The sequence below is a fragment of the Hetaerina americana genome, unplaced genomic scaffold (assembly GCF_022747635.1).
Source record: "Hetaerina americana unplaced genomic scaffold, ioHetAmer1.1.p SCAF_5, whole genome shotgun sequence".
Lineage (NCBI taxonomy): Eukaryota > Metazoa > Arthropoda > Insecta > Odonata > Calopterygidae > Hetaerina > Hetaerina americana.
In genome coordinates, this window is record NW_027287095.1 from 25836755 (window position 1) to 25863774 (window position 27020).

General features: G+C 44.5%; 1 protein-coding gene across 1 annotated transcript in view; it reads left to right on the plus strand.

Moving 5' to 3' along the window:
• Positions 1–25053, plus strand: part of LOC139693568 (homeobox protein cut-like) — a 441104-nt gene extending 416051 nt beyond the window's left edge. Inside the window, exons 7-14 of the mRNA XM_071591776.1 lie at positions 14550–14791; positions 15178–15374; positions 16260–16870; positions 17349–17713; positions 17820–18078; positions 18488–18798; positions 19159–19608; positions 19965–25053. Coding sequence (XP_071447877.1) covers positions 14550–14791; positions 15178–15374; positions 16260–16870; positions 17349–17713; positions 17820–18078; positions 18488–18798; positions 19159–19608; positions 19965–21998 — 4469 coding nt within the window. The 3' untranslated portion in view covers positions 21999–25053. The remainder of the gene's footprint in view (positions 1–14549; positions 14792–15177; positions 15375–16259; positions 16871–17348; positions 17714–17819; positions 18079–18487; positions 18799–19158; positions 19609–19964) is intronic.
• The last annotated feature ends 1967 nt before the right edge of the window (positions 25054–27020 follow it).

The following is a 27020-nucleotide window of genomic DNA, read 5'->3' on the forward strand; positions in this document are numbered from 1 at the left end:
CCTTTTATATCTGGGGGGCATTAACCTACTGCACGCGGATCCGGACTACAAAGTGTTTCAATTCGGACCGCCGCGTTTTGACTGATATCCCCTTGAATTTATGGTACAGCGCATCTTTTGTGGCCATGGTCAGGTAATTACAGAGGATTTGGCCCGCCAATACTTCAGCACTTGACCTTGAAAATTTCTCCTGATTCATATATATATACAGGTACATATATATATATATATATATATATATATATATATATATATACTCGTGTGTATATATATATATATATATATGAATCGGGAATATATATATATATTTATTCCTCATTCATATATGTATTTATTCTACGTCTGGGAGATTATAAATGTTAATGTTTAAAAGATATCTTATCACAACTACACCTCTGTGGCTACACTCCATATATTTCCGTGTTGGCGCGAAAGAATACCCCGAAAGAAGAGAGTCATTTCCTCCTCGTCTTATTGGACAATAGGCAATCCGGCTAAGGATTTCCCACAGGTTTCTCGAATTTTAAGGAGATGATAATGTGGATTCCTTATGATTAAAAGTCAAATTTTCAGTGGCGACTCCGGGCGGTCACGCCAAGATATAAAATTTTAACGTAAGCAAGAACATTGAAAATGTATCTTTCCCATCTGTCAAAGTCTGCCTAAAGCAGCAGAAGTTGTTTCCCTTCGCCCTGAAATCATCAAGGTAATTGTCTCATTGAACATTGGTTACTACGAAAAACTTGTCGAGTTTAAAGAACTCCAGAGGCCCGTTTCGGAAACTTAATTTTGGGGATAGGAAAATATATCGAGATAATATAAAAATATACCCGCAAGTCGATCTTCCCGAAAGAAAAATCGACGCAGGTATCAAAATTTTTTCTTTCTTCCCAAAATCAAATAAATCCATTCCGTATTTCATTTAATTTGATCGTCCCTGCAGTCTGCGTATAGAAAAAGCCGGCGGCGATCACCTCGCGATAATTATCCACATCCTGCTTTTATCCCCACCATCCACCCGACATAAATGTGTTTTTTTAAACGTTCCTTTCTTTCCCGCTAAATTCCTTCCCTCCCACCCCCCTTGCCTTCGACTCGTCTCCCTCCTGTCGAAAAAGCCAGCACCTGCCTCCCCCCTCTCCTTTTACATGGGAAAAATATTAACGTCTCGTTCGAGGATACTCCAACATCGGCGGCAAACGTTTGGCGAGTGCGATGATGAGTTCCAGACGGGTGACAGCGGTGTCGAAATTACAAGCGTCCTTAAATTACCCCCAAACACCAGCTTCCTCTCCCTCTTTCCTCCTTCCTCCTGCATGATCAATTCAATATATCTACGATGATGTGTTATGACCATGCAACGTCGCATTGTAAGGTCTATCTGCCAGGCAATAAGTTCGATACTTCGATCTAAATACTGTGTTGCGATATTGGATTTGAGATGTGCAATGTTCATTCCGTTTTCTCCATAATTCGGCATCCGAAATTAAAAAATAATTGGAGGTTACTGAGGTTATTGATAGGCCATGCGGACACCTACAACATCGTGTATCATTTTCGTCCATCTAGAGGCGATCGTTCGAGTGTAATTCAAACATACAGTAGACGTCATTAAATGTTGTTTGAATGTGATGTGTGACGCCGAGTACGATTTCGTCAATTTCACGGGCGATAGTCTTCGTTTTGAATTGGAACGGCGAAATTCCCAGACATTGGAGTCTCAACCCAGGCGCGGGTTTGCGTGCCCGGATTTCGATCTACCGAACGGGAGTTATAGATTGAGAGCAATAATTGGTCGAAAGGGGGGTGTAGGGAGCGGATGATGAGTGGGAAAAAGAGTCCAAAATAACACATCCTGTTCGGCTCCCGTGTTGCCTGGACGACACGGATTTTATTCCCCGGCACTCCCGAATCTCTCACGCAACTTTGGTGTGTTTTTTGTCTCCGGGGGGGGAGGAGCTATGGGGTGGGAGGGAGAAGGGTAATATACATATTCACACATTTCGGTCCGCATCTCTGATCGGCTGATTTAGTTTCTCGAAGTCTCCCCCGGGCGACACTGATGAGAGTCGCGACGGCCTCTCGGAGGCCAATGAATCGAAAGTCGAGTGAGAAAAAGAGAGGGTGAGGGATACGCACACGCAAGCGATCAATCAACTCACCCCCCCCCTCATCCTCCGACTTTTCCGAAACAGGTCTCTCCTCCGCCCTTTTAAGATCGTCGAAAATTCCAATTGCTGGCATTAAAAATTTTCTGATGGAAGTCCTTTGTGAAGCTAATAACAAAAAACTGTCGTTTAGATCGAACTTTGTTCGAGTGCTTGATGTTCTTTGGAAAATAAAACTTTTTGCGGTTTAACTCTGCGTAATATCTAAACAGAAGTCGGAATTCAGACATAAAATTGAAAAGGTCATCACATCCGTTTCTCACTTGGACTTTCATTCCACTTCGCGGTCGATAATTTGCGTACTCGAGTGCAGGGATGGTATCGGAGAAGTTATTGTACGGTTTATAGCGTCCAAACCACTGATGTTCTTATTTGAATAATCGGAGATGGTAGGGCCTGGTGGAGTTCGCGGATGACTGGGTAGCTGTAATACCGTCAGTCCTTCCCCTTGCGGAGAATGCTTGTACATTATTTTTTTCTAGTCGAGTGCGCTCGCAATTTCCCTCTTCCGCACGGTGCCGCACGCCCCAGTGAAAGTTAATATCGCTTTCCGAATGGTCTTTCGACTCACAAAGTCAAAGGGCGGGAGAGACACAAGGGAGCAGCGGTTTGGAGAGGGGGTGGGTCCCATGTTAAAACTTTTGAGAAGAGAAAACATTTTTCTTTCACCCATCATTTTTATCCTGTTTTCTTTTTAAAATCCCTCCCCTCAAACGAGTCACCAAAGACACACAACGGCATGAAAGAGCACACGTTTGTGTGTGTGTGTATATATATATATATATATATGTACACACACACACGTGTGCTCTTGTGTGTGTGTATATGTATATGTATATATATATATATATATATATATATATATATACACACACACACACACACACACACACGAGTGTGTGTGTGTGTGTGTATATATATATACTCACACACACATGTATATATGTACACACACACAGATATAAGGGTCCCACTCCGTAATGCGGCAATGCACTCACAGAAATACACACGCACACACAAGTTGAGCCCCTTCAATGTATTTGTTCGATCAGTCTATAGAAAAATAATGGTGGGGTGGGGGCGGCAGAGGGGAAGAATATATACCTGAGGCTTGATCACGTGACAAACGCGGCCACACAGGGCGAATGTGAAAGTGCACTCGGGAATCGTTGAGCGATCAATGGAGGAATTTTTACACGTCATTCTCTCCTATATTCTCTCTGCCTCTCTTTCACTCTTTCCCGATCCCTTTGCCCACTTCCCGCCCATTCTGCGTCCCGCGGGAAATGGGGGCGGGGTGTAGAGGGAGGAGGAAAAGGAACCTTTGATCGCTCACTCGGCTCGTTTTCTCTGCCGAACTCACCGAAATCGCAAAATTCACGAGTGCGGACTCCTTTCTTTTCACTTCCTCCTTAACGACGACGATCAAGCAGCTATGCCGCTCCGCATTCTCCCGCGCCGATAAAGTCCCCACCGACAAACAGTTTTGCCGATTTTGTAGTGGAGAGGGGGGTGACGACGACGAAAAAAAAATGAAACGCGATATTCATCGTTCATATAATTCTCCCGCGCTTTTGCCAACCAAACCCCTGCCGCCGTGAATATTATTAAAGAAGTCTTGACGGAGCCTGCGAATTTTTCGGTCCCGCCGCTACCGATTTAGAATTCCCTCTCTTCAGCCTCGACGTAGTCGCGATATCCGGCAGGAATTGACCCCTCTCACGCCGTTTGCTTCGCGTGGAGGTAAAGCTTAGGTGGTCGGAGAGAAATATTTTGCTTCCCTGAGGTGGGTGGGTAACCATACTCGATTCCCGAACTCCAAAATACCACAACCGCGCCACGGGCCCATGGCTCGGAAGATATCTCCTCAATGGTGGGTATAACCACCGAATATGGTCAAGTACCGATCCCGGTTTATAGCGAAGTCGGTCTTGAAGCACTTATAGGCACTCGTCGCTTGATCGCCTTCCTTCATATCGTCTCATTTTTTTCTCACCCTCCTCTCAATTCACTTCCCTTTCCCCTACCACCTTAATTTCTCCCCTAATTCCGCCCTTAATTTTCACATCCCCATGTCATTATCCTCAATGGAGGGAGAGGGGGTCATTGAAATCTCCAGTTAAACCCTCGGAAGAAGGCACTAAGCGACGGCTGTGTCACGTAACTTTGTCCTCCGTGGAACGTTGCCTTATCTTTCTCTCTCGCTCTCTCTCACTGGCGCCTTTCTCGGAATGCTCACACTCCTCCCCCCCTCTCTCTCGGCCCCCCTTCCGCTTCCTCTCGCCCTCTGCCCTCCTCCACCCTCGCCTCATCATTGCACTGTCTGATGACACTACTTATCACCCCCTCCTCTCTGGATGCCCGCCATCTTGGTATCCCTCCCCTTCCGCTTCGCTCTTAATCCATTTCCTCCTCCCCACCTTCATTCCTTCACTCTTTTCCGTTCCCCACCCCTTCTCCCCTCTCCCGTCCGCCCACCTCCTCCCCCCCCGCTACCTCCCTCGCCCAGTCTTTTGTGTCGATATCTTTCAGTCGCCATCTTTCCGTCTCCCCAGGTTTACCCCAAGGCCGTAATTGTCGGCTAATTACCTCCTTCCCTTCCTCCCCCCTCCTCACCCCAATCCTGTCACAGCCCCTCCCGCCCATCCCACGTCACCCTCCCTCCCCAGGTGATCTCTTCCGTTTGTAATATCACCGACTCAATTTTTTTCAAACTATCATTTTCTTTTTCCCCTCCATCTCCTTCCAAATCCATCCTTCAACCCCTCCCTCCCCTCCCTCTCTCTCTCATTTTCTTCATCTTGATCTGCACTTACGAATTCTCACCTTCACGTTCTCCGTATTCCAGCTCCTCCCTCTTTGCTTGCCCTTTGTCTCCTCGGTTGGGTCTCTCTCTCCATTCTTTCCGTGTCACCCCGGTCTCAGGTACTTGTAGTGTGAGATGGGACCCCCCACCCCAAACCCCGTGTAAGTTCACTTCCAGGAAATGCGATTTCGACTTGCGCGTCTCACTTCACCTCCCCACTTGTTTTATTATTAAAAAGTTTGGTGGATACTTCGGGTCCCAAGATTAAGTCATCTCGATATAGCGTCTGCCGGGATGTTAGCGATGTAAGGCAAAGAGCGCGTGACGGTTGAAAATGTGTCCGAATTAGATCCCGAAGCGTATCCGAATGCGATGGCAACGATTAAGCCAACAAAGACGTGCGTAAAAAACGCGTTGGTAAGAGCAGGCGCGTATCCGATGTAGGAGAGGGCGAAATGGGCGATCATGTCCGAACACCTTCGAGTCCTCCAAGTCGAATCGAAATCCAGCATCCGAAATTTTCTAATTATTGTTTAATGGTCGGAGGAAGTTTGATGAATGATAAAATCTGAGACAAATAAGTTCAATTCTTTGCGAGTTAATTGTGTTTTCAACTGTAGTATTATCGTTAATGTTTGCCTTAGTATCTTGAAGGTATAACGGCTAAAGTGAATCCAAACCTGCTTGATTGATCCCTGGATAATCGTCTGAGATCAAGTGAAGTTGTCCTTATGCTATTCCCGGGATACTCTCCGTTCTCTGTCGGCTAAGTTTCAATCAAGAAGTATCGAGAGCCACTTCGGAGACATTTTTACATTCCTTTTCACGGCAGGGAAGGATCTATGTGGAGACAGCCATCCTGCGAAATTAAATTTCAAGTGGAGTGCTGAGAATATCGCTACCTACACATCAATACTATCGGGACTACCACTAGCTAATCACCAACCATTCACCAAATATCGAATGGGAATTGGACCATTTGCGGAATATACCTTCCGTCGTTAATTCAGTTTTGATTGTGTGAAAATTTCAAGTTTCACCCAAAACGTAGCCTAGGCACGTTCTTTGACAACCCTTCCTCCCAATTCCTCATCTTCCTTCCCTCGCTCCCCATCTCTCATGATCGCAGCGAATTCGCTCCTTTTGGGCGGAGGCACACTCCCCGCTACTCCCTACTGGGAAATCGCTCGAGGGCAACCAGGAAATATTTAACTCTCGTCATTGATGGCGACTGATGGCTGCCTGCTACTTCTGAGAACACTTGCGGTCGGGTGGCGTCCTCCGCCCCTTCCACGCCGTCCATTACGTGAAATCGGTGGGACCACCCTCTCACTAGGGACGAGGGGAATGATGTCGAGGAGGACGGGCCCGAAAGGGAGGGGGGGAGCGGGGGTGGCGGGCGGTAAGAATTGGGGCCGCGGGATGGCACAAAAGTCTCGGGGAGTGGGGGGGGAAGGAGGGGGGTACCACGGGGCCAGACGACCAGACGCAACGGAGGGTAATACTTGGAAACTTAAAGCTCTCATTACCCGCGACATTATCGTCTCCTAGTTCCGAGGCCGACACGGGACCCCCCCCCATTCCCTGCCCATCCTTCCCGCCCTTCCTTCGCACCACAAACCCTCAAAACTCACTCCTTCCTTCCCCGCCGTTCCGATTCCCCCGTTTGGACCTCGTATCGGCGTTCCTTTGTCCCGCCGCTACCGTGACCCCCCACACCCTCATTCCCTCCCCTCCCTACTTCTCTGTCTCTCACTCCCCCCGATCTATTTTAATGATGACGATAACATTTCGTAGAGAGGAGTCGGGGAAAAAAATTGGAGGCAGAAAAGCATCGCAATAAAAGGAAGAGATGGGAATTGTGTTGGGTGGGCCGGGGGAAGGAGAGATGGGAGAGTCAGAGAGAGAGAGAGGGTGAAAAGAAATGTTTGCCGGTGGGTTTGAGGTTGAATCCTGTGCGTGCGTGTTCGTGTTTTGGTGTGTAGCCGCGTATGTGCCCGAGAGGGTGAAGGAGGCGGCGATAAAAAAAATGAACTCTCCTCCCGAACCCCAGTGTACGTCTCCCGTCTCTACTCTCCCCTCCCCCTCCCCATCACGCGGAACCCCTTCTCTTTGTTTCCTTCTCGCTCAGATTTTTACCCCTTAGTGGCGCTAAATTTGGGGGGGGGGTCGAAGAGGTGGAAGGGGGGAGGGGTGGAAGGGTACTACCCCCCATGCACTCGGGCTGGGAGGAGCCCCGAGGTGGTAATTTTTTTTCTTCCCGTCCCCCCCGTGCCCTCTGGTATGGTATGCCGATGGGTGGGGGAGAGGGGAGGTGGGTTAGGTGCAGGGACGGGGATAAAAGGGAGTTTTGCAGTCGTTCGGCCTTCGCCTTCTAAAAGAAATAAAATGAATATTGGGTCGAGGTGGAGGGGTGGATGGGTTAGGAGGAAGAGTAAAAGGAATGGGTCTCCCCTTTCCCCTACCCATTCCCCTTACCGTCCTGGGTGGATTGCCCACCCATCCTCACGATTGGGTTGAGACGACGAGGTGGTGTCTTCCGTCTTTTGGGTGCTCAGGGGCGGTTCCCCTCTCGCGCGGCTTGTGTGGCATCGCTGGGTGCAGCGGGTTGGATGCGGACGAGAGGAAGCACCCCGCGTGGATGGATGGGTGCGTCAGACGAGAGGGTCACGCTAGCGAGAAATTGGCTGAATCTGACGAGTACTAACCATCGCCCGTCCCTCTCCGACGGCACCATTACACCTTCGCAACCTCGGGACGGACTACTTCGCCGGTAACATCTCAAATTCCGCACGCGCCGTCCCCAAAGTTCCATGCCCCAACCATTCTCCCTATCTTCGAGTTCATCTATGTAAACTTAGCGTTTTCGTTTCCACACTTCTGTCCTGTTTCGAACCCCCCGTTCCCCTTCACCTCATCCTCTGCCCATCCCATATCCCAAATCAAATCGCGCTGTCTCTCCCTCCCTCCTCTTAAACCTCGCACGAAAATAATAAACATTTCCCTCTCCCTCTTATTATTTCCCAGCCGTCCCTCTCCCCTTGCCTCATTTTATTGCCAGGCATACGGCGAGGAATACGTCATGAATGACGCCGTCCGTAATAATTAGACTCTGTTCGTCGCCAAATGTGAGGCGGGGAGGAGGAGGAATTTTTCTGATCGACTGAGTGAGCCGGCTGGCTCCATTGTCTCTTTCCTGTTTGTTTACTAATTCCCCGGGCGGCATCAAAGCGATTTCATTTGTCGTCGGCTTGACGGCGTCTGGTCGAAGCCGTCGGGCAAGGAGGAGGAAAGGTGCAGGAAGAGGGATATTCCGGGAGAGGGGGTCGGCGGGGCGGCATTTTTTTCCCCTCGGGAAAGGTGGGTGGGTGAGTGGGTGGCGGAAAAGAAAGCTCCGACCGATAAATATACTCAAACAACGACGAGCATTATTGAAATGCCTCGGGCTTATCGGCTGTACGCGTGCAAGCGTTTTTCTTGTCCCTCTCTCTCTCCCAGTTTTATGGAAAATTCGGCGCAGAAAACGATCGGTCATTAAGTGTTTTTTTTATAGAACATCGAAAATGTTTGCCTATTAGTCCCTTAGCCTAATAGTATTCTGGGTTACATACCGATGTCATTCGATTCAGTTTTTTTTATTGTAACGTATGTTGAATACATATAAATAATCTAAAATACCTTGGGAAGTTACGGCCTCGTGGAAATATCTAATCGTAGCGGACTGATAACTAAAACCGATGTATACCCTCATCAAAGGCTTAGTTTCCTTATGGTTGATTCCTTGTACCATTTCTCGCCAGCTTTATTGTTTCTTATTATCAAATAGAACATGGCCAAGAAAAAGAGGCCTCAAAAGATAAATACTCAGTAAACGATTGCCCAATCCCCTTTAGCCTTTTCTTGAGCTGTTTTTGTCACCTTATTATGAATTGTTTCGGTCGCTATCGAGTGTCCCCTTACCTTCTGAAACTTACTTGTCTTTAGTTCCTTATCAGAGGTGGATTTGGGATTAGGTAGGCAGCAAGAGACTCTTGCCGTGGTTTTTCGCCGTCCCCATAAAACCACACCCAAAGTGATAATTTTATTCAAGGATTTGGGCAACGCTTGAGTTTACTGCAGACTTCGGCATCCCTTTATGCTCTCATTTTGAGCTGAGGTGGGCGAGTTTTTGCATTTGAGTCAGCGAGGGTTTTCAATCAGTGTCATCCCATCCTCAATTTCCAGCTCCTGACTCTTGAAAGACCTTAGGTGTTGCACTCGCATCATCTCAATGATTTTGGTTTTGACCCATCACTCCTTTTGCGGTAACCGTAATATTTCCCCGAGGAAACCTCGCGTCTTGTCGTGGCCCGCAAGGGCCGCTCTCGCGTAAGAATATTATCGGGAAACGTTTTCCAAACGACACCCGCAACGATCGTTCACTTCAACTCCCACCGAATCTATTTCATTGGAAAGGACCCGAAAGGTTCCTTGTTCCTTTGACGGTCACGCACGTGCAACGATAGGCGTGAGAAAACACGCCTAATTTAGTGGAAACTTCTAATTTTAACACGGAGGGAACGACCCTAATTGGTTTTAATGGAGGCATCCCATTACGTTTTACGCGCGGTTGAAACATAATGAACGGAGAGAATCGATTTAAAAAAATTATCATTTCGTTTCGGCCGCCTCCCCGCCATAATCCCACCGGCCGAACCTCGCCACCGCGTGTTTCCTCGCTTAATGGAGCGTTTTCTGCGTCCCGAGTCACCATTAAGGGAAGCACTGTCCGACGTTGTGGTTCGCCGTCGTTTAATGCCGCGGAGCATAAGTACTGGAGGCCGTCGCCCACTTTCCTCGATTCGGTTTCGGAGAAGCTCTCCATTTTCTTTTATTCTTTCGCCGTTCCTCTTCCGTCGGTCAGCGATCCACGAGGGAGTGTGTATGTATTCCTTTCCGGCCCGAGTGCCTATCCTGCGAATGTACGTAAAATGCGCGTTTCCCCGATTGCCCGTCTCTGCGGGAGGAACCCCACCGGGTCTCGTCCAGTTTTAGTGAAAATAGAGCGAAGTGATGGGTAAAAAATGGTTTTCCAGGGCTGTAGTTGACCAATCTTATCAGGGACCCCCCGGCCACTGCACCTCTCCACTTCTCATGCCCCCTCCCTCACTTTTTATTCGCCGTCCCGGTCCGTCTCTCCGGCGTGAGAATCACTAACCCCACCCTTCCCTCCGAACACAAATGTCATCCGCTCCCTTACCACCTCTCCGGCCGGGAGCGCCGGGGACCCTTAGCTATTCCTTGCACCCAAGTAGAATGACTCATTAAGGAGTCGGGCATGTGTGAGCGCGGGTGTCGGGAGGGGCTCGCGAGTGGCTCTAGGAAGGGGTCGGCGGAAAGAGAGATGATGGGAGCTCCGGAGGCGGTCGGAATGTGCAATACCCCACGCCATCAGCGATATTTTCAAGAGCTCGGCACGGTTGCCCGGATCTCCTTGCAACCCTCTCTCTCTCTTGCCCTCCCTCCCGCCCGCTCTTCCGCAGAGAGTCCCTCCTCCCCTAGAAGGAAGGGTTCGGCGCGGGGGAGGTGGCTAGGGAGAGAACATGAAATACCAAGTGGACCATCAGAGAAATTAAGGCAATTAAAAAATAAATTACCTCCCACCGCCTCCGCACGCCCATATTCCCATTTTTATTTTCGCTCGTCTTAACACGCGTTCGTTTCTATTCCCTCCCCCCTTTCTTTTTTGTTATATCCGGCGTCCGTGTTATTTTTCACTTTTTTCCATTCCTGAGCGCTTCCATTCGAACCCACCCATACACCTCATTCACATTTTTCCTTCTTGTTTCCTTCCCACGTTCATTTTTAACGCTTTATCCTTAACGATCTCCTTCGATACTGTTTCAGCCGCCCAATTTTCATTCCTTTCGACCTTGTTCCGTGGGAGTGTAATTCTCGTTAAATTTTGCAACATTTCATTCCGAGCCGCATTTCCTTGCGGTCAAACTTCTTTTGCGTAAACCCTCTCGCTCTTGTCTTTTCCCTCCTCTTCCTTGCGGGACTAGGAACAAATAGTCTGTTAGCTTTACTTATTTTCGTTTAATTTATATTTCACGGCAAAACTGACATAAAACGATTAAGTTGTCAACACCGTGGATTCTGAAGTCGTTTTCTTTTTAGATCCGCGGCAGTTTCTAGAGTTCCACCGTCCAATATGTTCTATTAAGTTAAAATTCAGATTCACCCATACATGCATATTTTCTCATGTACATGCGGTGTGAAGGAAGTGTCGTTTTGAGATCAAGGAGTAAATCAACTCCTCTTTTCAACTGAATGGATCTAATGGCTAGGTTAAGGGCAACTAAGATAAAGAATGTGCCCTGCGGCGCCAATAAGTCGGCTCTCATTTCCGTGGTAGAAGTTTTTCCCCGAGCTGCACGCTCCGTATTTTTTCGAGTACTCCTGCTATACATCTGACATCCAATTGGGTGCAACTATGGTTTTGTTTTCATCGCAGGTAGAATGACACAGGCGCCGGGTGCCTCTCTGCCCGCTAATGGAAATACGAATCTCCCGCCAGCATGGGCATATTTTCTTCATGGGCATAGCGCTTCCGCCCATCCGTCGACTGCTTTCTTTCCCTGCTCTACTCTACCCTGTCCTTTCACGCCGTGCCCTGAACCTCCAGTCACGTGTAACGCCCTCCCCCCAATGCCATGGGGCTCCCACGTCCTTCCCATAATGCGACGAGCTTTGCCAGCCTCTTTCAATTTTCACGGTTCGGGGAGAAAATGAGGGGCGCACGTTTTCATTCGCCCCCCCTCCCTCTGCGTCATTATTTTTATTATCATTATTATTGGCGTCAGCCTGCACCGTCCATTCCCAACCCCCGCCGTGTAGATTGGTCTCGCCGAAAGCGTAATAGACGATTGGAGGACAGGATTTTGAACAGAACGGAACAGTCAGAAATCCTGGCAAAGAGTGCCCGAGGAACTTCTTCCTTCCTCCCTCCCCAGTCCACCGCCTCTTCCGGATTCGCTGCACCCGGGTGCGCTCCTGTTACCTCCTCCCGTAAAACGAACTACGACCGATCGCCTAAGTCCCTCACATATTTTTCAAAATTTTCCGTTCCTCGTCATCTGGCCTTAGCGGTCAAGCCCCAAATGTGATCAGGCGATCACGTTTCCCTGTGGATCGGCAGTCTTTTCCCATAAAGGTGGGTTAGGTGGCCTTTCTCGCTTTACTACTCTTACAACCTCATGGCGTTAAATTGTTTGTCGAGCCGACCAAGATGTATATTAGCTATTCCACTCCACCGTTGTCTCCATAGCTTTCCTTTCATGTATAATTAACCCCTTGACTTCAGTGAAGATCTTGCAGCGTAATGATCTCCCTGCCCAATCCCCCCACCCCCATCCTATGCGGAGTGAGTTTCTTCCAAGGGGTCTTTCCATCTCATTTCTGGCCTCTTAAATTTTACTCACACGTGATGCAAGAGCCGACGCCGCAACGAGATCCGTGCGTCGCAAGCTACTCGTTAATACGATGCATATCGTGCTGGACGAGGGGAATTTTTCAGACCGGAACAACAATCCTCCCCATCCCTCCCCATCAAATTCGCCCATCTCTTCCCTCTCCCGAAACCCACTCGTTCCCCCCCCCCTCTCCCCCCCTCCCCAAAAACCCCATATTTTTGTGATGGCTCTCGGCGGCATTCAAGTGTTTATCACGCTGCGCCTTAATTCTATTTTTTTATATTTTCCCATCGGCCTATTTCACAGAGCATGACGAAAGGGTGGCGATGACTCTGAGAAGATTTCGCCCGTCTCGGTCTTGCGCTTTTCCCACCTCTTCTTCCCCTTCCTTTTGAATCACATGTCACGCGAAAGTTGTCTTATCATTCATTATCGGGTGGTTACACTCTTAACCCTTTCCTCCGTCTCCGTAACGGAAGTCCTGTCGCGTTACTACTTGCTCGATTCTCATTGCATGTTCGGTCCTTTGGATTGAGTCGAGGAAAGTACGGAAGTGGACGAAGCGGCGCTCCAGCGACTGCGGATCTCAGAGGCGATAGAATAGGTTCGCGTTTAAAGATCCATTTTCGAAAAACAGGACATTAACTTCCGATTTTTCTCGTTCTAATCCGTGGCCCCATAAAAAATAAATGCTTCGGGTAAATAAATAATTCTTTGGGATGGAAAACTGGACCTCTTAAGCAGAAGTCATCGAGTTTTTTTTTGCTAACACGTCGGTGATTTCTGTCCGTCATTTCTTATTTTGCAGAGTGGTTCATTATGCCTTCGAAATACATTGCAGTCGCTGTCCACCGAGATCGTTAGCTTCCTATTTTCTCACAATGATCAGCCTTCTCCTAAAGAAACTGGGCTCAAGTAGTTGCGACGTTATGGATCACCTGCGAGTACTTCGCCCAAAAGTTTCCCTTTAGATTCTATGGTATTCCTTGAGCCTTCATCAACTGACAATCGCTTTAAATCCACAGCTCTTCTCGAAGGCTTTATCCTACCACTCCACCAACTACCTCACTTCCCCTTTTCCAATTCTCCTCCACAGGGTAAGACTACCCCGATTCAATTGATAATTGTCCTCCTCACTCCTCCCTACCAATTGATGTCTCTATTAGTCACTATGAAAGTGGATTGAATGCGACGTCCCTTGGTCATGTTTAGACACCATCGTTTCATTTAATAGCCGAGGATTCGATTCCACCATACCTGATGGTCGTCGCTACCATCAGACTTCGACCGGAGCCCGTCCTCAACAATCAGTGCCTTTAGCGCAGCTATAATACTCCCGTCCGCCCATTCATGGGACCGCACAACCCTCTCTCTTTATCCTTATCTCCATCCTTATTACAAATGTGAAGTTCGTTTAACCTCGGTCCTCAGCACTTTAAACCTCCCTAGACTCAATTCCAAAGCTTTTCTGCCAACAACCAACCCCTCCCATCTCCCCCAGCGACTACTCTTCGGCGATGGTTCATGAATGGCTCTCCTTATGAGTCGCTGTACCGACTTCGCCAGCTTCATCCTGTTGGGAGGAAAGACAATGAGATTGATAGTTCTGCTGTTCGTTAGTCATTGCATTGTAAAGGGTCCACGCCGAAGTCACCCCGAATGTAATAAGCCCCTTCCTCCTCATCCTCGCCACGAATTCTCGAGTTTTGTATTTCCATCGTCGTCCAGTGTGCTTTCGATTGTGACTTCTTACTTGCACTTGCAGGAAAACCGTCTTCAACTAGCTGATTTTTCTATTTTCAATCGTCATGTCCTTCCAATACTCTTAGCAAATTATCGACGACTGTTAGACTGTAAATTTAAAATATCCTCTTGTTAATGTAATTGAAATGTATTTTAGTGTCATTGCTAATGAATAGTAAGCATGCGCTCCACATCTGTTATTTTTTAAATGCATCAGTTAACATTTTCTCTCTAAAAAGGAGCTTTGAAACATTCCAACAGGGAGTTTGTTTTAATAATGAGGATTTGCCCTGAATTCTGTGTTTTCATTCTCTTGTACTGTAATATATATTCATACATGGATAATTTTTATTTACTTAGCTCCTCATTTTCTCTCAGGTAAAGACACTGCTGGTATTCCTGGTTTTGGAGCAGCCCGCGGAGGTGTAGGCGGACTGGGAGAAGATAGCATGACAGAGGAGAGAATAGTTCACATCTTGAATGAAGCCAGCCATGCAATGAAAACGGCCTCTGCATCACTGCACGGTGTCGTATTAGGCGGTGTTGGTGGCGGGAACGGTGGTGGAGGGCAGGAAGATAGTCGGAGCAACGAGGACAGCAAGTCCCCGCACCACGGACAGGTAAATTGGCTTTGGGAAAATAATTAGGTGTTCACACGTAAAACACCGTTGTTGTGCATTATTATGACACACTTATTGACGAAATAAGCAAACAGTCGGTGATTAACTTGTTTCAACCAATATGTATTATAATTGATTCCCTCACCAATCGCCCTTAATGTTCAATTGTTGGAAGTTAATTATGTTGGCTTCAATGTCTGAGGAAATAAACGCTTATTGGGATGAACCAATTTTACTTCAAGACAAATTCTTCAGTACAAATTTTTCAAACAAGACTTTTGCGTTGTTGATTCGATTGAAATGTTTTTTATAAGTTTAAGATGATTCAATTTGGATCTTTAGTGTTCGGTGAAATTAATCTCCTGATTTCTTTATGCAAACCACAGAGCTCTTCGCCTCTTCTGTCCGGAAACGGCTCCGGGAAGGACGGCTCGAGCTCCCAAAACAGGCGCCTCAAAAAGTACGAAAACGATGACATTCCCCAGGAGAAGGTCGTTCGAATATATCAAGAGGAATTGGCCAAGTTGATGGGCCGCAGGTTGGAAGACTCCATGCGCAGTCCCAGAGACCACCACTTCCCTAGGTGAGTATCCACAGCGGTATAATATCTATATATTTACTTAATACAGAATACTCTTGCGATATATCTTGCTGGTCACCTATTCACATTTGCATGAATCAGATTTCCTTCTAGCGAGATATTAATCAAAGTAAATAAAAATATGCCTTCACTGCTCTTTGCAAATACTGTAAATTCCCTCTTATCCGTGGTATCGAGTGGCAGGAAACCGGTGGATGATGCAAAAATAAAGGAAAGTGAAAGGTTGTCAACTTTCAGAGTGCATTTGCCTATTTGAACGAAAATTAAATATATGAAAACATTTATTTGAATAAGCAGTGATTTTTTTCAAATTTAAGCAAAAAATTTCTTTTCGTTCATTTTGCTGGCACGAATAATCGGGAGCGACCACATAACAGTTTCGTGACCCCTTCATCTCTCATAGTCCCGGAATAATTGAGCTTCTCGCCGCGATAAGATAAATCGTTGAATTCATTCATTTCTATGTTATCTTCTTCATAAGTTATGTTGTTGCTTAATTTCCATATTTTGATGCCGAGTAAGGTATATGGGTGTTTTTGCACGCTTGCACCAAATGAAAATTAACTCTTGACAAACGTGGAATTTCGTTGAGTGTGTCAAGTCAAATCGGGGTCCGTTGACCCACGTCAATTATCTATCACCTGCCCACTGTGTTCTAATATTGTTTAAAAGTGCGATTTCTATTGGTATTTACCAAAAGATGATCGCAATTAAGCAGTGGACGCTACCTGTCCTTTCACCATGGACGATTATCATGCATGCCTTTCCTTCCCGTGAAGTCGAATAACTCTGCCATTCCCGGAGTAAATCCCATATTGACCCCGACAAATTGAGCCTGAGAGCAGCACCTTATCTCTGTTGACGTAGTCTGCTCTTCCCGCACTTTTTCAGCGGCGCTGGCGGACCAGGGGGCAACGGTGGCGGTGGTGGCGCCACCGGGCACCCGCTGATGGATCGCACCCAGGAGGAGATCCGAATGGCTTTGGACGCTTACCACCGGGAGCTCGTCAAGTTGAACGTGGCCCCGCCGCCCCCATCCTCGCCGTCCTCTGTTGGCGGAGCCCCAGGCCTCCCCCACCCACCGCCTCCCTCGTCCGCCCCCTCTCCCGCGTCATCGTCCGCCGCAATGGCGACCACGACCAATTCGATCGTGTCGCAGGCGGGCCTCCTGGCCCTGCACCAACAGCATCAGCAGAACATGCAAGGGCACAATGGGATGGCACAGGACCTGTCCCTTCCCAAGATACCCAATGGTGGCCTCGAAGGCCCCAGCATGGGGCTGGTGAAGAAGGAGGTGCTGGGGCCGTCTGAACAGCACCAGATGCAGCAGCAACAACACCAGCAGCAACAGCAACAACAACAACAGCAGCAGCAACAGCAACAACAAATGCAGCAGCACATGCAGCAACAAGCGGCAAATGAAGCTTTGAGGCATGCCGGAAGTGCTTTCTCACTTGTCAGACCAAAAACTGAGCCAGGTAAATAGTTGCTACCCCTGTCAATTCTATGTGCCACTAAAATATTGATGAATCTAGTGCAAATTAAAAGTTGAGTTGAAAAAGATGAATGTAATTGCATCCATAATGGTAACATCATTACCCCTGATTGGGCTGAAATTCCATCAAAAGGCCAAAGTGCATACACTATTTATCCAAAATTTATGACTTCATCATTTTGTTTTAACAGGACTTTTTCCTCTGAACTGATTGACTGTGTACCAGCCATTATTTATTCATAAATAGAAACTTAAGTGAGCATTAAGAGTATTAACGATCTTTAGCTTCATTATTATGATTAAAACTTGCTTACCTAATAAGTTATTTCAATAAAGCCTTATGGCAATGCAATATGTTTGGTTAAATAAGCTAAGTTAGTTTAAATGGTTAATATTTTTTAAATAGATGAATTAATAAATCTTGTTCAAAAATTATAAAAATATGATCTGTCTTTCATTAGGCTTACCTGGTTCAGGATCTCAATCAACTGGTGGTAGTGGTGGAGGTCAAGGGGCATGCGGATCTACACCAGGAGCTAGTCCTCTTGGAGGTGGTGTCCCTCCATCCCCTGCCCCTCCAACACCCTCATCACTTTTGGTGGGTGTAGGCGCTGAAGACTTTGGACCATCTTCTTTGGCATCAACTGGTGCTAGTCCCTTGCAACGCATGGCCTCTATCACTAATGCTCTCATATCAGCTCCAGTGGTCCCTAGCCATGTGCATGGCAGTCCGTCCCAAAGACCACTCAAGGCAGTACTCCCCCCAATAACCCAGCAACAGTTTGACCAGTTCAACAATCTCAACACGGAGGATATTGTGAAAAAGGTAATATTTATGGTTATGACTAGATATTTGTGAGAGCTAGCCAGATATATCATAGCTATCATCAATTGAGTAATGTTAAAATATTAATGAAAAATTGTTTACACAGGTCAAGGAACAACTTAGCCAGTACTCAATAAGCCAGAGGCTATTTGGAGAGTCAGTTTTGGGTTTGTCTCAAGGCTCAGTGTCTGACCTCCTAGCAAGACCAAAGCCTTGGCATATGCTAACACAAAAGGGCCGTGAACCATTCATCCGAATGAAGATGTTCTTGGAGGATGATAATGCTGTGCACAAACTAGTTGCAAGCCAGTACAAGATTGCACCAGAGAAATTGATGAGGACTGGCGGATATGGTGGAAGTCCCCGTGAGTATAATTCTTTTCAACCATTTAAAACATATCTGATACTAGAATAAAGGGGTCGTTTGCCCGGTATAATTAGTTATTTCCAATTATTTAAAAAAATGAATGCTTATCTATGATCACTTCACCTACCAGCTCGAAATCTTGGGTGTTTATTTCTATTTTAAGTTTTGCTGTTATTTTTCTGCTTATTTTCATATTATTTTAAGAGGTTTTTAAGGCCCAGTACAAACTTACATTTCTGTTTTGCTCTGAATTGGTCCTGTTTTCACTCACTCATAAATATAAAATATTATAAACTGAGCACCTCTTTCAACAATTAAGAAATCACATGCCCAAGTGGTTCACTTCAAATCATTTGTCAATATCGTATGAAGCATTTTATTAATGCATGGCAACCTTGCCAACACAGTAGGCCCGACCAAGCCGCTGTCAAAGCTGTCGGCTGCAATGCCTCCATCTGGTATGGATCCAGTTTCTAAGGCCATGGATGCTGTTGTGTCATCTTCACCCTCCTCCTCAGCTGTTCTCTCGGCTGTGGTTGCAGCTGGCCAGATGGCAGCAGCAGCTGCTGCTGCTGCAGCCATGCACCACGGTGGAGGAGCTTCATCGACACCCTCTCACCCGGACACCACAACTTCTCCATCAGCCCTGCTCAAGAGAGGGGGACATCATCATCACCCGCACCTACCACCACACCATCCGCATCACCATCCATCACAGGTAAGCAAACCAATTAGCTCTAAAATGGGATTTATAAGTCCTAAAAACAATCTTCACTTTATTTAAGGAAAAATCATATGCTTTCAATATTTTTCAATGTGATGTGATGAGCATATGCTCATGTATATAATCCCAATGGGAGGCTTTCCACATGAATACAGTATTAATATGGTGAATTATTTTCCATTCCCATTATCCATTTAAAGATCATAAATATAGTATTGTTGAGTGTTTTTCTGTTTTCAAGCATTTTTTGCCATAGTGTAGGGGCAAAATTTTAAACCTGCCTTTGTTAAATTACCCTAGTTTCGAATTTATGTGGATTCCAATTAATTCATAACTTTTTTCCATTCTATTTAGGGCCCACCGCCACATTCCCCCTTACATCATCCACACCTTGGCCCACATGGTCCTGGGATGCCTCCAGGAGTGCCCACCTCTGCTGCTGGACTACTTGTATCACCTCCCCCTGGTATGGGCATGAGGTCAGCCTTGCATCATGTTCCCCATCCAATACCACCCCCAACCCCGCAGCAAATGCCGCAGCCTCTGCATCCATCGTCTTCAGCATCATCCAGTCCTTCAACAACAGCACCGCCCACTGCAAGCTCTCTGGTGTCTCCACCAGTACCACCAACGTCATCTTCAACCACTCCATCATCAGCCCATCATCCCCATCCCCACCATCCTCACCATCATCATGTTCAGCCCAGTGTATATGAAATGGCTGCCCTAACTCAAGACCTGGACACTCAGCAAATCACTACCAAGATCAAGGAGGCCCTGCTGGCCAACAATATTGGACAGAAGGTAATTATAGCTGAAAATAGGGGCTTGTTTTTTCATTTCTTGACAAAATTTCTGTTGTGTTTAAAATATTTTAAAAACAAATATTTTATTCATCATAGATCTTTTAAAACATGCATAGAGTTTAATTGTAAAAAGGTACTGCTTAAATTTTATAACATATTGCCTTCTTCCAATTAAAAAAAATCAAGACTGATTATCAATTGGTGAAGAATAAATGGCATATTTAATCATTCAAAATGATTCTCCTCTATGTATATATTTTTTTAAGTGAATGAATTTAGTGGCTAATAAATTATAATACTAATGAAAAAATAAGGTTAAATTAATTATGCATAATTATATTGTTTATTTTACAGATATTCGGTGAGGCTGTTCTGGGTCTCTCACAAGGATCAGTTAGTGAGCTCCTTTCTAAGCCAAAGCCTTGGCACATGCTTAGTATCAAGGGCCGTGAGCCATTCATTCGCATGCAACTGTGGCTCAATGACACGCACAATGTGGAGAAGCTCCAGCACCTGAAAAATGAGAGAAGGGAAGCAAACAAGAGGAGGCGGGGAAGCCATCATGGCAGTGGAGGCTCTGGGGGCCCTGGTGGGTCCATGGGGTCTGGCAGTGTTGCTGATAACGGCAGTGATACATCTTCCAATGACACAACAGACTTCTACCATACTGGACCTGGAAGTCCAGTCGGGAATACATCCGGAGTCCCAGGGAGCAGTCCTGGGTTGCCAGGAGGACCTGGGGGTGTCAGCACTCCTCCTGGCACCATGAGTCATCACCACAACTTCCTTCACCACCAGCAGGCGCAGTCACAAATGCTGGGAAGTGGAGGCTGTGGTCCACCATCAGCCAAAAAGCAAAGGGTCTTGTTCTCAGAGGAGCAGAAGGAAGCTTTGAGGCTTGCCTTTGCCCTTGACCCTTATCCAAATATGACAACAATAGACTTCCTTGCACAGGAACTCTCTCTCTCTTGCCGCACCATTACAAATTGGTTTCACAACCACCGGATGAGGTTGAAGCAGCAGCCAACCGCACCCAGCCAGTCCTCACCAGCACAGGAAGGAAGTTCAAACAGCCGTGGTCCTCAGTCTGGCTCCCCTGTACCTCCACCACCACCCTCCTTACCTCCCCCTCCACCATCACCATTTGATCCTGTTCAGTTCCGACTCCTCCTCAGCAGGAGACTGCTGGATTTGCAGAAGGATCGGGGAAGCAACAGCGGCACAGGAGTCAGTGGTAGCTTAGTTCCACCCACGTCTCTCTCCTTCCCATACTTCAACGCGGCCGCTGCCGCAGCAGCAGCGGCAGCAGCAGCAGCTGCAGCTGCCGCCGCCCACCACGCATCTGGTTCAGGCTCATCAGTGGAGAAGGAAGAGCAAGTGAGTGGATTAGATCTGAGCATGTCTTCTCTCAAACGTGAGCCGATGGAATTTGACGATGATGATGACGACGACATGATTGATGACGATGATGATGAAGATGTGGCGATGGATGCAACAATGACACTCCCCTCAATGTCCGCGAGTGATGTGTCCGATCTTTCCATGAAAGTTGAGCCAGACTCTGGAGCGCTGGAATCCGAACTGAGACCTCCGGTTCGGTCAGCTCCACCACAGACAGTTCAATCGGGTGGCAGGTCTTCTCGCAGAAAGCCTGCGGCACCTCAGTGGGTTAACCCGGAGTGGCAAGAGGTGGCAGACGTGGGAGGAGTAGGGATAAGGGGGGTTGGCGCTGGGAGCAGAGAGGAGAAAAGGGAGGTTATAATCAATGGTGTCTGCGTCATGCAGACAGATGCCCCATTCAGTAGTGCAAGTGCTGGTGTTAGCTCAGGTGTGTCCCCTGGGAATGTGATAGAAGATGAGGAGGAAGATGATGAGGAGGACGATGAAGATGGTCCGGTAGACCACACTGTGGTCGGTAGCGATGAAGGACAGGAGTTGGGATCAGGGCGGGACGAAGATGAGCCCATGGATGAGTCAGGGGGTGGTGAAGGTCAGGGGGGTGAGAACCTTGAGGCGCAGTCAGCTGAAAGAACGGGTGAAGTGGATGAGGAATCTGTGGCAGCCGAGAGCCCAAGGCACCCGTGTAGGTCAGATGATGGTGCAGGTGTCGGTGATGAGGAGGAGGGAAAGGGAGGTGAGAGTGATGGGGATGCAGTGTTGAGCGGCAACAATCCATCTTCGACTCGGGAGGACAGGATTGGTGGACCCCTTATGAGTGACAGTGGATGTGCTGATGAAAGGGGAGTGACGTGTGTTGAGGGTGGTGCAAAAAGGTCGACCGAATTGCGGGACGATGACGATGAAGCTGCAATGGAGGAGTCTTTGGAGAAGCTCCAGAAGAGGATGAAACGGGAAGAGGAGGAGGAAGAGGAAGACTGGGAGTTTTGAGCTGACTCTCTTTACCTCCCCTAAGGTTTCCCCACTTGTTCAAGGTCACGATGTCAATGACATGCTATAGTGAAAAAAATGTGCAATCACCTTAACATGCCAATGGACTACATTGTTAAGGATTATTGAAGGCGTGACCTTCACAGAATATGGACCTTAAAAGTATTCAACTCCTGAATGCTTTGTTAAGGCATTGTTTCATTACTATGTAAGATTATTAAGGAAGACTGTTAATATTTCTAGGAAAATGGTAATTTGCCAAGCAAATTTTCTTGTGATAAAGAGCTTAAAAAGTTTTAAAATAACCAATGCTTTCCCAAACATTTTTAAAGCAGTTGGCATTGTGTCCAATTCAAAAAGAGGCCACAGTGAGCCTAAAAATCACACTGTCTTCTAGATGACCCTAATTTAATGTTCAACTAAGTTATGATAGTTTTAATGCAGTTCATCAGTTTTGTGTTGTGCCCATGGATAATTGATAAGAAAATAAAACATTGCAGTGCTTTTGCAAACTATGGACACTTTTGCATTATTGTAAGCAGTCTTATTAAGATGACACACATATCTTTAGTGATAAACTATAATGAAGTCATCTTCCTAATAATATATGCAGCTGTGTTGATGACATGGTAGACAAAAAAGATTCATACAGATTCATTACTTTTCAACACCTCAGTCAGCAGAGGCAATGTGTGGATATCAAATGAAAATAATAATAAAATAATATTTATACACATTGTTTATGGGCATGTTGCTTTTAAGATTTTAGCATAATGGCCATCTTGTTTTAATCATGACTTAAGTTTTCATACTGCCATTTATCAAGACCATTTTTTTGCTAGCTTCATATTATATTTTAAATAGAGTCCCAAATACAGTCTAATCCCACTAGTCTTTCTCTGAGCAATGAGCCACTGTAGTGAACTTCATGTACATATGACCTTCTAGACTTTCATTCATTTACTCCTTTAAGAAGTTAAGATATAGTTAATTATTGCTTAATAACTGTGCTACTCACAACTCCCCAGAAATGTATAATTTTTTCAAGAGCAAAATAAATTGCGTTTTGTTAAGTGATGTGCCTACCCCCCCATCAAATTAACCAGCTCTAAGAGAATCTATACCTCCGAGTACATTATTACTGATCTTTATATGCTCTGTCAGTTTTTCACTACTTTGCCATTGTCATAAAGAAATTGTCTTGAATATTAGCATAAGCCACACTAACTGCAGGGAATTTAGGGATTTACTGAATGATTGAATAAGATATTTTGGTGTTCAAACCCAGGGTCTATGTTCCCTCATACCTGATCCTAAACATTAGCCATATCTGCAACAAATCATACACATCATAAGTGCACATTAATTACAAGCATCGATAGCCAAGTGATACAATTTAAAAAAGATATACCTATATTGCCTTAAGAGTTATGTTACAGTGACTTTATCATAGGTACTATAATATTCTCCAGGATACATATTTCCTGATTTAATTTCATCATTTTGCAAAATAGAAGTCTTTTTAAAACCACTAATTTAGGAGCTGTGAAATTTAAGTTGAGTATTATGTCTTTGTCATTTATTTGGCATGAACTATTTATTGTATTATACCATGAAAGTTTTTTTCTAAGATTGTAAATACAACACTCAGCAGAAATGAGTGGTTAATCTTGGACCCAGTGGTGTCTGCACTGCAAAAATTGTCACAAAGTAAATGAAAATACTTAGATGCAGAACTTTACCCATGTTATTTACATGATCTCATATTTACCAAATTATAACATTTTTGTTTTAAGTGAAAAGTATAGAGTTAGAAATTAGTGACCTACCCATTACCTTAGACTAACTTCTGTATATTTTTTTGTATACTTATTTATGGATCTCTAAATAATGTAGTGGTTCCATGAAAGATGATGAAAGGTAATATAGGGATGTGGGGGTAGGTGATGTCAATTTTTTACATCAGTTTTCCTCCTGTAGTAGTGTCAGAAAAGCACTCTTTGTTTTTGTATATTCTCTGAAGTGCATATTATAATGTAAATGATACTAGTAGGATAAGAACTGTTAATGCTGTTGTTTTTTATTCTTTTGAGGTTGAAAGACAATCTAAAATGCTGTTGACCTGTCAGAACATGAGATGGTGTGAGCTCTTATATATTAGAACAATGGAAGCCATTGAGCTTGGAACTGAAAATTATGAAGTCCTTTCACTCATCATTCTTGGATATAGCACTGATTTCAAGGAAGAGACAAATATTTCCACTAAAAGATGTAAATGCATACAAGAATAATAGGTTTTGCATGACAGGCATGCATCAGAGATACTTATTATGCTAAATGCAAGCAAAATAACCTTTCAGGTATGATTGAAGCAATCAAAATATCAGCCATGGGTTAAGCAATATTCCCTTAATGTCCTCAAATGATTACTTGGTGTTAATAAATGTTTGATCATTGTTTTGGCTCTGTGTGCCAAAAAAATTAGTCCACACATAGTCAAAACATTCTATTCTATTTCTCTTATCCAGTGTTCTTTATTGTGATATAATGGTTTAGTAAATATGATAATGTACATAAGTACAATTTTACCGCACATTAGAGAAATTTTCTCCCAAGTGTTGGTGGATTTACAAGCTCTACATCCCTTCGAAGCAATAGGGAGTGATGGAAGATTTTGTTGCAAATGTTCCAGAATGAATCTGCTGATGTGTAAAAAAGTGTGTCCTACCTAGACTCAAGACATGTGAAGGTTGTATGTAGCAGGCCAATGTGAAGTTAAGGTGACGTGTTCAATGGATTTTGTTGGCCTGCACTCAAACCAGACCTTTTCACAAAATTGTTGAGATGCATCAAAAGCCCTTGGTTATCAAAGAGATTAAGTGCTCACTGTATGTAAAAAATAATCCAAGAATGTATGTTACAAAAGTGCCCAGCAACACTTAAAATATCTAAAAGTTATGTTCATTTATTTGATTTTTGTCTCTCCATGTAAATATTTATATTCATATCATTGTGTCCTTTTAAAATTTCTAAATTAAAAAAATTCTCTGTATTATGAATTTGTTTTTATTTTAAAGTATCTCACTCTTGTTGGATAAACCAGCTAATCTGCACTAAAATAGCTTTTTGAGTTTTAACATTGGCATCCTCATGTGATGTGGCATATTTTTGTTTCATCCATCATGAATTGAAGTAGTTTCCTGTTGCTTTCTCCAATAAAATGTTTAACATTGTACAGTAATTTAAATGACCATTTCATTGGCATGGATTAATTATCAAGAATGATTTTCCATTCAAATCAGGGTGTGAAGTGATCCTGCTACTTGTTCGCCTTTAGGCAGCCATTCAACAGGATTTGGGGTGGGGTTGATTGAGATTAGAATAAAGTTTTACATGAAATTAGTTTTCCCAGGGGAGAATTGCTTTTATAACTGTTCAGCCGGTGAACATTTTATTTTTTTATACTTATTTTTTAAGAATCTGATAAGGGGTTGAAGCTTGAAGGAGCATTTAAAGGAATCATGTGAATAAATATTTATTCAGTATCTTTACCTGATCAAGACAACAGAAATGCAAGGTTATTCAAAATGAATAATCTAAAGTATTATTATTAACCTATTTTCCAAAGTTACTATTGGATGAACAATAAAGGATTTTGTAGCTGACTGACTTTGTTTGACTTGTTCACTGCATATGAGTTTACATTAATGTCACCATATAACACGATGCAACTGGCAATGTGATAAATATTCTCTATTAAAATCATTAAATTTTATATAAAAGTATCAAAATTTCCATCAGGGGATCTGCACAAACAGACAAGAGTCAATTTATACTCTGGTATTTGAGTGTTTGAAAATTCAATTTTTTTCAAAGACAGAAATGTTTGAAAATTTAAATACCGTGTTTAACTTAGATGAAAGTGCCTCTATTTTTAAATTCACTCTGATACGAGTAACTTCCCAGAGAAAATACCATGACATAATGCTTCTGACAGCCTTAACCAATGTTCTGAAAAACAGAAAATCAACTGTTTCCAGATCACAGTTTAAAAGAATGTCAATGGAGTTCGTTTTTTAAACTTTGGGCATTCTTATAGTAAACATTAATGGTGGTTTCTTGGTTTTTTGTAGATAGAGAGTTTTCATTACAACGTAATTTCTTTTTAGTTACAATACCATTTTCACCTCTTGTTTTACCTCTAATACCTCTTCACCTCTCAGTACCACATACTTCCACACCAATTAAGCAACTTTTTGCGTGATTACAAGGATTATTTTTTTGATATCCTTAGCCTTTACTCTCTGTTATAATTTTATAAGTTCCTGTGCATGGACTTGGCAAATAAATTTTTCTCATCCGAACTCTGACCCTATAAATGTTCCAAACTTAGGAGGTGGAATCTTTTCTGGTTTTAAAATATTGACTTGATTGGTTTATTTACATGTTGGGCTTGATAATTTTGGTGATCAGCTGCCGCGGCGAAAATAAAAATGGAATCCACATAAAAGTGAAAGAAATTATAAATATATTAAATTTAGGAAGCTTTGCTCAATTTGAGCAATTTTAAAGCAAAAGAAAGCTTAAATAACAACCACCAAATCCAGCTGAAAGTAGTTTATTCAGCGTCGAGAATTAAGCAAATAAATTTTGATAGGTCTCAGAAAAAATTATTTGATGAAAAATAATGAAGTTCCTCTTTACATTTTCAATGGTGAGGAAAAAATGAAATGAAAATATTGTTGAAATAACCTAAAAAGTTACTCATAACATTTTATTTCCTCTAATTGTTCGTAAAATTAACATAAATATTCAAATCAAAGTAAAGAATCACGTAATTTAAAATAATAATCTCATATTCTGCGATATACCCGAAGTAAAACGCAAAATGACGAAGTTAGGAGTCTCGGCACACGGCAAAAAGCGCTGAAAATTGGGATTTTCTGAGCTTTGTATCCGGCGAACATAATACGCTAGGAGGTGTCCTCGTAGAAGGTTCCACTTGACTCCCGCTCCTGGTAC